The sequence below is a fragment of the Mytilus californianus genome, unplaced genomic scaffold (genome assembly GCF_021869535.1).
Source record: "Mytilus californianus isolate M0D057914Y unplaced genomic scaffold, xbMytCali1.0.p SCAF_2, whole genome shotgun sequence".
Lineage (NCBI taxonomy): Eukaryota > Metazoa > Mollusca > Bivalvia > Mytilida > Mytilidae > Mytilus > Mytilus californianus.
In genome coordinates this window covers 36,777,274-36,790,875 of record NW_026262668.1, presented here as the reverse complement: position 1 = coordinate 36,790,875, position 13,602 = coordinate 36,777,274, and the positions used below count along the sequence as shown (strand labels likewise).

Here is a 13,602-nt window from a genome sequence, read left to right as displayed (position 1 = left end):
TAATCCGAGTGTTTCATGAACAAAAGGTTGGACCATTTTATTACTGCAATCAGTTTCTATTCGCAATTTTAGTTAACACAGTTATCCGATAACCGAGAAAAAAATCTTTTTTTTAAATTTACTTATAATGCTACACGTGTACTAGTACGCTAATAGCATATTAATATACGTGCAGCATTAGAAGAAAGGTAAAAGTAACCAATGACTTGGTTTGTCTTACCAAATAATATGAAACAAGGAGACGATTGCAAATAAGACAACTATCCAATCCAACAGAGACCAAATGACGTGGATTTCAGCAACTATAGGGCACCGCTTCAGTAATGAGCAAACCCAATATCATATAGCCCGCTTTAAAAGTTCCCGACAGGCTCCTGAAGTGGACAGGCACATGCAGAATGTTTATGAAGGCCCGACTCTCCACTAACCTAGGATAATGGTGTAACAGCACAACATAAGAGTAGAGTGTTAAAATCAGTTGGAAACGGCTTGACATCATATTTGCACAAAGCACAAAAAAACTAACAAAAACACAAAAACACAAAGTATCAATCTAAGAATGCTCGCTGTTACTGAAACTAGTTCAAAGCCAATTACAACTTCCAACGGATAATATCATAGACGTCAAACAGTTTGAGTAAAGTATGACCTTGTTCAATGCAAACAGTTTTTAAGAATTTTACAAATCAGCCAAACTTCAAACCAAATCTTTGTATCTATGAAAGAACTTAGTAACAGTTTTTTTTTCATGGTAACGAAATCCTTTACTTAATGATTAAGCAGTTATACATAGATTACGCTGATTGAAATCTTAAACATTGCTCTAGACATGGGCATGGCGAACGAGTTTAGAAATATACTCACGATAAGACGGGACAGAAACAACATCACCTTCCAAAAAAGGACAAAAGTAATAATAAGGAACGAAATAATAGTCTCTTTTTTCTCAATTTTTTTTATTTGATTTTCGTATGTGAAACTGAAATATCCAGGTCTAGAAAAGGACAATTATTGTTGTTAATATCAGATCTATCACAGGTAAGTTCCCTTGTGTAAATTTTTTGAGTATAATTTGAGAATTCTAAATTATTTAAATAAAGTATATCATCAAGTTAACAGTAAGTTATTACATTTATTTATTAACTGGAATTTAAACGGCTGTTTACTGAGTTTGGCTATAAACTGTGATTCATAAAAAAACAATAGCAATAGAAATAAGAAGATGTAGTATGACTCTCCATCGAAGTCACAATGTGTAAAAAGTAAACAATTATACGTCAAAGTACGGCTTTCAATACGGAGCCTTGGCTCACACCGAACAGCAAGCTATAAAGGGCCCCAAAATGACTAGTTCAAAACAATTCAAACAGGAAAACCAACGGTCCAATCTATATAAAAAAAACGAGAAACGAGAAACACTTAAAAACCATATGAACAAACGACAACCACTGAACAACAGGTCCCTGACTTAGGACAGGTGCAAACAAATTAAGGGGGCGTAATTGGTGCCCATAGTAACAACTACAAAAATATAAGTAAAATGTAAGTCTCTTGACGAAAAAACTATGCTATATATATTATACCTTACGATAACAGACCAAAGCCGAACAAATTCCTAGATAATTACTATTCACATGCTTTTCATATTTATGGGTTCATCTTTTTCAAGTTTACTATTTATATTTGGATTGAAATAACAGTCTCTCACGAATCCCTGTCCTCTCTTCCTTTATTTGTCGTTTTTATCTCTCCTCTTTGTTTTTTTTGGGGGGGGGGGGACTAGGTGCTAGGCTGTAACTTTGCAGGGAAAGAACAGCCACAATTCATAAGCTTACTTTTTTTCTGGCTGTATGATTCCAAAGGATCTGGATGAGGTTTACAGATGTTAATGGGCAATATCTACAGAAAAATGGGGGGAAATAATAACGAATAGAGAAATGTAAGACAAAAAGATAAAGAATAGAGAATAATGGGTGTTCAAATATAAAGAATAGAGAATAATGAGGTGTTCAAATATAAAGAATAGAGAATAATGGGGTGTTCAAATATAAAGAATAGAGAATAATGGACAAGAATACAAAGAATAGAGAATAATGGGTAAAAATATAAATAGAGAATTATGGACAATAATATAAAGAATAGAGAATAATGGGCAAAAATATAAAGAATGGAGAAAAATTGCCTAAAAAATTAAAGAATACAGAAACGAAAGACCCCCATCCAAACCTTCATTCAAGGGAGTAAGTATTTTTGGATTGATATTCGCTTTCTTTTGTGTGTACAATTTTATTTCGCTAGAAATTTAAAAGTTTCTATCCTTTGAGAATAGGTGAAAATATATTTACATTTGTGAGTCAGTCTATTACATGTATTTTTTAAGAGCTGTCATTTTCCTCGATGGGTAGAAGAGAGATCTTGAATGCATTTTTAGAGTCAAAGCATAAAATCAAACAACTAATATGAAACCTTTATATATTATCAGGATGACACAGATTCGAGAGGACATGGCAGTGGGATGAGCGCAGTAGTACCGACTCAAAAAGGGTAGTTAAAAAAATATTTCCAAACAAACAGTTGAAAACTATATATTTTGACAGATAAGTTGGAAATCGTACAAATTAAACATTTAGATGCTATTGAAATTCGATTACGTATGTTTTCTCGTAAACAACCTTTCACGACATTCTAGACTTTGCTATCTCCTAGTATTTGTAAGTGTATAGTTAAGCAGTAATTTTTATACAATTTTTAGGACGATAACATGCAGATTTGATATCACGTAAAACCATCCTTAACACACAACGTGATATTTATGTATTTAAAAATTACTGAATATAGGAGATGGTATATTCAAGCTACATGGTGAATCAGCAAATAATTTTTAAAACATCAAATACAATGGCTTACAAATGGTATTATTTCACAGTACAAATAAAAAATTAGAACTGCATTTTGTAGAAATAAGAAGTATATGCGTTAAGAAAAAATGAAATAAACGGTACAAATTAAAAAAAAACAATATTTTGTGTCTCGATTATACTTCGGCATAGGTTATTTCAGACACATGGACCATGCACATTGAAACTAGGACCAACTACTTACTCGCTACTACCAATGATGTTATAATATACAGCCTCTGAATGTGGACGGTTAGTCCAAAAGTTAAGAAGCCACCCTTTTCCCACTAGCTAGCCATTGCTTTGCATAGCCATGATTCGAGTAATACTATTTGTTACTAGTAGTATATATGGAGAAATTAGTATTCGATTGTTCTAAAACTAAGGTTGCAACCTCATCAGGCAATTATGACACTAGTTTTGGCTGTTCAAGATATTTCTAGTTTTTTTATGCCACAAACACGAGCGTTCTGGATAAAGGCTTGCCGTACACACCACTGGTAAACGAATAGATTAAATGTGTCATGAGCATGTATACTTGTAATTACATTTTCAAAATGATTGAGATAAAATCATTAAACAGACTCGTCTTAGACTATATATATATATATATAGCTCTTTAAAGGTCCATCGTTCGCATCTATCTGTCTGCATCAACATATTGATGTACATGCGTAGAAGCATGCACCGTAACCGAAACAAGTTATCATTCTGATTGATTGTCCTAATCATTGTTCTCCAATGAATTTCTCCCTGCCCCGCACTGCCTCGGGGTACTTAAAGATGTGTTTTGTTCGATCATACAAACCCTTAAAACAACACAACGTTCTAAATAGTGATACAACATAACTCGACTCTGACTCGGTGGATATCTTACCTGTATTGCAAAATTTGACTGTAAAAATCTTTCTGTCATTAACTAAACAAATGTCTTTAACAGGACTTAAGTTTACAATAATGCTGTATGATTACTATAACAAACATTTCATTATCTATTATACAGTTTCCACGCTCGCCCAAAATCAGGAGATCGGACACCAGGTCCACGATCAGGTCGGCGCGCCGAGACTGGTGCCGGTAGCCCAAGGAGTTTATTTGAACTTAGAAAAGCAACCTCTACAGCATTAGAACTTGACAAGGAGCCTTCCGCTACCAATCTAGAAAAAAGTACGATAAGAAAAACGTGTCTTGATTTAAAAAAAACAACACAAAAACTTACCCAAACAATTATTAGATCTACAAGATGGAATTAACCTGCATGTATTTTAATTACCAAAAATCACTTCAAACTTTTCAGAAAATGAATTATAAAACGAAAACCGTTATATTTCATTTTTTGTTTGATTTAGGTTGGGTTATTATTTGCTTTTGTTGGATTATCATATTTTTTGTTGGTTTTACGTTTTTTTATATAGAGAAGCTACTTTGAATAAAGAAACTTTTCTCTGTTAAATCCAAAATATTTTTGTATTTTATTGAAACTTGGTATATAATTGTATAATATTATTAATTGTAGAAATTAAAATGGACAAGATTAAGTAATTTGCAGCGTTTTCAATAATGGCAAATAACTCAACTAAGATATGATTTAGAAAATGGTTGGGCGAAATGAAAAAGATACACATAACTGTGCACATTTATTCCAGTTAAAATTGGGACTTATCGAGTCACGTGACTCTGATTGTCGCTGTTATCATGGTAAAACTTGTCATCAAATATTTTTTTCCATGTATACAGAAAAAAAGCAAGAGAAGCTTAAAGCAGAGAAAGTTGCCGTTAAATGCAGTACATTCTTGAAGGCGGGTTTGTATCGATTATATCTTATAATATATAATTGTATCTGACTAAATTAACGATGAACATGCCAATCACATTCAAAACTACTAACATTTTGATTCAACTGCAGTAGATCAAAAGAACAAACACATATTTAGGCCTATTTTATGTTTATACAACGCATTTGGTAACATACACAATTTGGCAGTATCAAATTTCTCTCCACTCTTTACTTGGCTGTTGGTGTACTATACCAACGATGCCCGCTCTTTGTGGTTTGTTTGAATTTTTTCTCCTGTTCCTGATTTTGATGGCACTTTCTTTTTTTGCTGGTCTTAAAATTTCTCATTTTTAATTTACTTAAGGTAGATAGGGTGTCTAAATTATAATCCATAGAATTTTTTAATAATTTGCCAAAATGTAGTTTATATCATGCTTTTTTTAAAAAAATAATAAAAAGAATGGGTCACGGGCCTTATTTTCACGCTACAGGTTGTGCAAAATTGACAGATTTTGTATAGATTATGCATGGAAAACCCAATTTTCTACCATAAACTACACCATAGAATTTTGAGATAAAATATGAGAAGATAGCTCTAATAGTATGCTTTCAGATAAGAAAAAGAAAAAATGGGGTCACCGGACCCGTTTTCTTGCTACATAATAAAATAGATAAATTCTTAACACATTCTATTGTAAAAGTAACTTAATGTGAATTATCTGCCCTTACATTTGAGTTGCCTCCCCTTATGTGACAAAGTTGGAAAATATAGAATCAAACAAAAGTATTCTGTTTTTTAGTAAAATACAACCATAAATATGATAAAATATGTCATTTTCTATATTGAATTGAAAATTCTCACACATGAATTACCTACTACTCTCAAAATTTGCACCTTTTATTATAGATCAAGACCGATTTTTTTCTGGTATTTCACAATCCAAGATGGAGGAAGACACCCTATCTACCTTAAGCTCTATTTATTTTTATCTTTTATTATTTAATCTACCAATTATTCTTCACCAATTTAACTGTTCATTTACTCTTTATCAAATTATTATTCATTTTATTTTTATTCTTGTTTTTACAATATTTATGTTATGTTTTTGTCTCTCAAAATTATATTAATTATTATAAGGTTAAAATAAAAAAAAACATGGCCAACCGTGCGAGACCTTCATGGGTAGTCAAGATCGTTAACCCCCCCCCCCCTTTTAGTAGTAGTTGCAGTAGATCAAAAGAACAAAAATGACGACACAGGTTTAACGTCTTATTAGCAAACTATACATCGCATTGAGGCTGATACAATGCATATGAACCTGCTTGATACACATATTTTATCGTCTTACTCAACTCAAAAGGTAACAAGAGTAAAATGATGCTTTATAAATAAGAAGATGTGGTATGAGTGCCATGAGACAACTCTCCATCCAAGTCACAATGTATAAAAAGTTAACAATTATAGGTCACAGTACGGCCTTCAACACGGAGCCTTGGCCCACACCGATCAGCAAGCTATAAAGGGCCTTTGTTTTAAGCTTATTGGCTATTGCTGAAAAAAACTAGGCGGTTGTTTTACCGAGAGTCATACATTTCTTTGGTTGGAATATCTGCCACAACATGTAACAATCAATGGTATAAGCAACAAAGACGTTTGATTGTTTAGTCTTGAATATGCATGAAATATCTGCCACCATTTTTTAAGCGAATCACAATAAAGATATGTGCGATAACTAGGCACTTTGTTAGGCAGAAGACGGTGTGCACAATAAAGAAGCAACGTCACAAACGAAAAACACATCCGTTAAATATTTATTTTGACTGACAGACATATTGTGACCAAGTACTTCAAAATATATTTTCTTATTCAAAGTCTCGTCAATTTCAGACGATTTGAGAGCTGGTCGACAAAGAAGAAAATCATTACCTTCAAGTAAGTAATTAGCGAACTTTAAAACATGAAAAGTGCATGTAAAATGTTACTTTTGAAAAAAAAATTAAGGTGGTTCAACATTGAACATTCGTGGATGTGTTGCTTATGAAAGTATCATTGTCATTTTGGTTCGTGTAATATATTCATTTTGATCCTCGATACGGTTGAAATTATTATTCGTTCATCGTGAAATTGTCTGTGTAATGACTATTTGAATTGTTTCACATTTTGTCATGCCGGGGCCTTTTATATTTTACTATACGGCATGTGTTTTGCTCATTATTGAAGGTCGTACAGTGATCGGCCTTTGTACATCCTTGTCCTTCGGTCACTGATGGATAGTTGTTTCATAGGGTCATACCAAATGTCCTTATTTTTATATAGCTAGTACATATAATTATTACGCAAAGAAAGCTAAATTTTAAAGAAGACGTACAAAATGTACTATAGTTATAAATAATAAAACGTTAGTCCTCGCTGGAAAACTAATTCAAACTATGCATTGCACTACGATCTAGTAAGTCCGAGTGATCTCTTTGATACCCTTTTACTTTTTTTAATCACAAATTAAAAAAATAAATGTTGCGAAGGAAGACTAGTATTCTTTTTATTTTTTTTTTAATTTTTGGTAAACTAAAGTCTCAGGTCAAAAGTGTATTACCTATTGGAAATCCCCCTATTATTTCAAAGCGTTTCTACGCAAAGTTTTATTTATTACACAATTCTATCTAATAAGAAATGTGAGTACTCACACAACTCTACCAGAGCACTGTTCATTGTTTAAGGCCCGGCATATGGTGACCTAGCCTATAGTTACTACCATGCACGTCATTTTGGATTCTGGTTGATAGTTGTGTCATTGGCTCTTATACCACATCTCCTTGCCTTGTGGCCATAAAACTTTGGAGTACGATTATCGAACTCAGACTCAGAATTAAACCAATCAAAATGCTGGATTTGGTGTTTCGAGCACAAATTTTGTACTCCTATGGAGTAAAGTTTATGACCGAGTCTGTAATATATCTGCTGTCTTGTCGTGTGTTATAACGTCTATTTATAATACCATATATTGATTGAACTACCGTTTAATCACTCAATTTTGTTTACAGACGTTTCCGGTATTCCATTACTTCTGGTAACGGACGAGTCCGGCGTTTCAGATATGGCTCTCACACATGAAACACCCGAGAAAAAGGGACACGAGAAAAGTGTGGTTGCTAAAGGGAATGCCTCAGGGAAATCAAGCGCTGTTCCGTCTACTGAGGAAGAAGCTAATTTTTATACAATGGCAATGTCATCTGCGAGTAATCGGGACGAATTCCATGCAATCACCGACACAAGATCACGCAGACGGGGGTCACAGGTATATTTCCGAATGTTTACGTTAGTAGATATAAGAAGATGGGGTATGAGTGCCAATGAGACAACTCTCCATCCAAGTCAAAATGTATATAAGTAAACCATTATAGGTCAAAGTACGGTCTTCATCACGGAGCCTCGGCTCACACCGAACAGCAAGCTATAAAGGGCCCCAAAAATTACTAGTGTAAAACCATTCAAACGGGAAAACAAACGGTCTAATCTATATAAAAAAGGAGAAACGAGAAACACTTATGAAACACATCAACAAACGACAACTACTGAACATCAGATTCCTGACTTAGGACAGGTGCAAACAATTGCAGTGGGTTTAAACGTTTTAACGGTACCAAACCTTCACCCTAATCTGAAACAATAGTGTAACATCACAATAGTGAATGAATGTTAGTGAATGTTTTGGTAACGTTTCAAAGTAAAAGTATAGACATTTTATTAGAGATTTACAATAACTGTATAGGAGTCCGAGTACGAGTACAACTACAAATCATACATGTAAGCTATAGGGGTGATATCAAAATAATGTGTTTGCTAATTAATTTTTTCGTGTTCAATCTTTGTGTGGTGATAGGACAAAACCATTTATCAAATTACTTGACTTTTTTTACTGAAAGTTTTCGTTTAAGTTCGTTCAGAATTTAAAAACTTTCACAACAAAAAGTTATTGCTCCAGTTATAAGATAATTTTTATCGTTTACATTAAAATAAAAAAAACTCTCTTCAGGTTTAAAAAATGGTCGTTTCATAACTGACGAATTACTCAGAAGGGAATTGGATAATACTATTGTTCAGTTTTCCTTAATTTTATGTTTTGTTTGGGGGGCTATTTGATTCCACTGTTTGTAGTCTTGGAGAATAGAATAAACATTTTCAATTGAATGATTGTTTATTGTACCAAATCTTTTGGGTTAGGAATATCTTTTTTTAGCTGAGAGTGAATTGTGAACTCCTGTCCGCATTGATTTTGATGTGAATAAAAGAAAAGAGTTCCAATGTCCCCCGCGTTGCACATTATATAAATAACACATAGCTGAGAGGGTGGTAGAGCAGATTGTTACCCCGAGAAAACAATGTCAACTGAGTCGAATCCAAGGTTGACAATGTCTTTTCGAGGGCTAACAATTAATCTGCTCTATCACCCTCTCAGCTATGTGTTATTTAATTTATTATACTGAATGTTCTGTTATTACTGTCTATTAAATTTCAAATTCAAAGTAATAAACTATGTCGTCTTGTACATAACAATCATCCTTATTTATTAAAGCGCACACTTGAGCAAGCGTCTCCGTGAAAGGTAATAGAGTATTTGCCATGGGATAGAGTAAATTGTCTCCCTCGTATTAACCAATCAAAATCTGGCATTTTGACATGAAGTATAATAAATTTAATCTGTCCAAGGGCAATACGAAATTTTATAAATACCTGCAATTTGCTATAGAATTTATATTTCCTCTTTTAAAAATAGTTGATCAACACTAATACATTTTTTAATCAGCTGATATGAAAATCGTCCTTATCTTGTTTGCACGTTTTTACCACAGAACATTTATATAGTGTAATACCTTTTTGTTCAGTTATTACTTGCGATTGGTATCTTTACATTCAACGACGAAATATGCCTTTTAAAAGGGACAAAACAATATAATAATTATATATATATCAGTATGATTACAAGCTTCATAATAATATATCGTTAAATTTGTCTTTAATTTGCATACTATTTATGTAATTAGTAACGTATTTACAATGGGTCAATTATTTTTATGGGTCTCGTTGTAACTGCATGCCAAAAAGTTTACGTAAACCTATCGTTTCCATGCATCCTAAAACAACTAAGGACAACACCGAATAGAGTAATTGCAATGAAAGCAATTACAAGAGAGCGTCTTAAGGGAAAATATAATTTGGAAACATTGAAAGAGGAAAATATAGATTCCACCACTGCATCAAGTGTCTTACGATATTTCTCCACTCGAGACAGTTAAATTTTAATATTTAAAGCGCGAGGCTTGTCGAGCTTTTTAAATCATTAAAATTTAACTGTTGAGAGCGGAGACATATCGTAATACACGAGTTATAGTGGTGGAATCTGTTTCTCTAATGATTTTTAGACGATATCTAAACAAAGTTTATCCTTCCTTTTCAAAGATATGCAGAAAGTTGTGTCCTTTACATGTGACGTCATCAGGCATGGTCGCCTTTTTTTCATGACGTCACAATAGGAATTTCAGAAGAAACCAAGAAAATGTGACGTCATAATTAAATTTCGACCAATCATTTGCCGAGAACAAAGTTTTCTCTAGATATGAGAAATAATTTTTCACACTGATCGAGAAATGTGAAAAAAAGCATGAAAATTAGAGAAACAATTATTCGAACCATGTAACCGAAATAAGTATCTGGATTCTGAAAACATGTTGTCATTTGGAATACGAATTTGGACTAAAAGTAAAACGGGTAACTATGCTAGTTTGAACCTATTTATTGTAATTACAGCAATCAACTACACCTTCCGGTGGTAAGCATTATATCGACTTGGCAAGATTAAAAGAGGTGGAGGAATTACTTTATGAAACCAGTCAATTTAGGAGGTAAGTGAAACCTTTATATAACATGATCGTCATTTAGAAATGTTTAGGGTTGACGTAATTTGTGAATCAAACTGAACTGAGATAGAATTGATCGAGATTAGTTGTTAATTTGTTGACCATATTATTCAAACCCTTAGTAAGTCATTGCCATTCAGAAATATATCCAACATCGACCCGTTATCTGATATTGCTACTCATATTATATGCATAAAGATTTTCTTGTCTCACACAATCAAAAGTTAGGTTATCTTTGGAATCTTTTATATTACACGTTGCTTCACTGTACTTCGCCAGAATGAATAAAGCGCAAGTACCGATTATAATAGAAAAGAAAGGATATGGGGTATCCATCCATGACACAAAATCAGTACATGCACAGAAAAAACACAAAAAGAAAAGGAACAGAGCTCTTATTACTGTTCTTCATGTCAAAGTCACAGTGAGCCTTCAAGGTGGAGCACAAACTATTACCTCAATACACGTTAAAGACGGCCCCTAGCACCAGTTTGAGAGAAATTATTTGCAAACTGACGATCACGCCACGAACAAAGCGATATGTATGTCCGATCGATAAATGACAGTTGTGCTTCTATAGTTTCATATGATAAAAAGATATGAACCTTACAAGCAGAATTATCTTAATTGTGATGCTTTATGTAAAAAATACGATGTACTTCACGAATTGTTAAAATATAAAGATTGGAAATATTATCAGAAAGTTTCAATCGGTTTGTTTTGGGTACAAGTGGATACTGAACTCAGCAGTCAACTTACAATATATTAAATTCACATAAATCAAGTAGCTGTCACTGCTAAACAAAATTCAAAAGTAGCCCTTGGAAGTTATTTAAGTCGCCAAATGCTTTATACGACTTGTAGCATACACAAAAGAAAAACTTTAACAGAATCAAATATAACGTACGAATGAAAACTGAATGAATAGTCTACGTTTACTTTCCCACATTAAGAAAGTCAACATTACATGTTTCATGGACAGTAAATCATAAGGTTAATATTCATCAAAGATATGAATTTCATAATTTAGTGCTTAAACATTTTTCTGCTTAAACAAATGAATATACCAAACACTTTTTACAAACCGCTTGTGGCTTCCAATAGTAGGTCAACAATAACGAATGGCATATCAAAACATATACGAATAAGAACGTAAAAAATAATAGCCATTTTAAGAAATCTTGGAAGTGGTTATTAGGGTTCCGCATCGAGGATCCCTGTAGAGTTCCTATTGTCCGTCCGTCCGTTCTTTTTGTTTAAAAATCACAAATTTTAAGAAACATCTTTTTGTGCTAGAATTTCAATGACAACTGATTCTTTGGTATAACATTCTACTTCCAATTGATTCCTGTTGTTTGTTTTCTGTGAAAATTTGTGGGAACAAGCGGTTAAAAGTTAGTTTTTTTATCACGAATTTTGAGAAACTTCTATCAATGCTAGGATTGCAATGAAAATTGATGTATTAGTATTATATGCTATTGAAAATTGATCCCAGTGTCTGCGTCCGTTCGTTCGTTCGTCTGTGCGTTTGTCCGTCCGTCCGTCTGTCCCGCTTCAGGTTTAAGTTTTTGGTCAAGGTTGTTTTTGATGAAGTTGAAGTCCAATCAACTTGAAACTTAGTACACATGTTCCCTATGATATGATCTTTCTAATTTTAATGTCAAATTAGAGTTCCAATTTCACGGTCCACTGAACATAGAAAATAATAGTGCGAGTGGGGCATCCGTGTACTATGGACAAATTCTTGTTTGTTAATAAGTTTGAGAAACATCTTTTTGTGTTATGATTTCAATGAAAATTCGTATATTGATTCCCTGTATCAAAAATTATCATTCGATCACCATTTTTGAAATGGCTGCCATAATACATAAAAAAAATCATAGTCAGCTCAAATTTAATTTAAAAAAATGATTTTTACTTAGGACCTATCCCGGCTGGAATTTATTCCTGGTGTCAAGATTAACTTGAAACCCTATTGAATGTATTTCTTTCTTTGTATCAGTTCATATGCCTCACACCAAAATGTACAAGCGCGGCCCTTTCAAATTGATAACCAACTCTCAATAGTACCACTTTCATGTTATAATTAAGACGCTAAATAAATTACTACTTTCGATTGGCTTCTGACCAATGAAAAATAGCCACCAACGAAAAGCAACCGTTATAATTCTGTTTGGTTTTTTATTAATAATGGAAGTTTATTGATATTCCTGGGCAGTTTGATATGATAACATTCTTATACTTCAAACATTTTACACTAGAAAATTGGTTTTGTAAATTTATACTTTTATATTTTTCTATCCTTAAATTCATTTAGAAAACAGAAATGCTCCACACCTGATTGTCATACTGCACGTGTTCAAATGCGTCGTCTTGACAGGCTAAAAGAAATTCTCGATTCGCTAAAGAAGAAACCAGAGGCGCCAACATTCAAACCGATGGAAATGTTAAACTGTAGCTACCTTCGCCTTTCAAAATCAAACGTGGAGGAGTTAGAGGATATGGTTCGTGCGGCGGGTCAGGATCCCGGATTACATTACCATAGTGATTTATCAGGATACGATCTGTTTGCTGATCTCAAAAGAGAGGCTGAAGCCCAACAAAGATTGCGTACTCAAGATGGTTCTTCAAAACTCACACCTACACCCTCACCTACTACCAGTAGAAGACACTCCGTAAAGTCAGGTTCTTCTCTCAGAACAGAACACCATTAAATATATTAAATAAATAAACCGGTCATCAAATTGCTGTCTGCCTACTACAGGAATAACACACACAACTAAGAAGCTTTGGATAATAATAAAAAAAAACCTGATGTATCTTTTTATTGAATTATCATAACGCAGCATACACAATGATTTTAGAAAGAAACTGGTATTCGATCTGTCAACGACATTAAGTGTGGATGATTAACATAAGATAATTGTCGTTCTATTTTATACGTAAACATGCAATGATTGTTATTTCTTGAAATAAAATTGCTTTATTTATTAGAGCTACGTGCGCACAGTA

General features: G+C 33.3%; 1 protein-coding gene across 1 annotated transcript in view; it reads left to right on the top strand.

The window, feature by feature from the left end:
- LOC127729815 (uncharacterized) overlaps positions 1-13,602 on the top strand; it is a 16,380-nt gene extending 2,778 nt beyond the window's left edge. Inside the window, exons 3-9 of the mRNA XM_052237730.1 lie at positions 2,483-2,544; positions 3,901-4,064; positions 4,635-4,700; positions 6,563-6,607; positions 7,717-7,970; positions 10,481-10,575; positions 12,908-13,602. Of these exons, the coding sequence (XP_052093690.1) occupies positions 2,483-2,544; positions 3,901-4,064; positions 4,635-4,700; positions 6,563-6,607; positions 7,717-7,970; positions 10,481-10,575; positions 12,908-13,304 (1,083 nt within the window). The 3' untranslated portion in view covers positions 13,305-13,602. The remainder of the gene's footprint in view (positions 1-2,482; positions 2,545-3,900; positions 4,065-4,634; positions 4,701-6,562; positions 6,608-7,716; positions 7,971-10,480; positions 10,576-12,907) is intronic.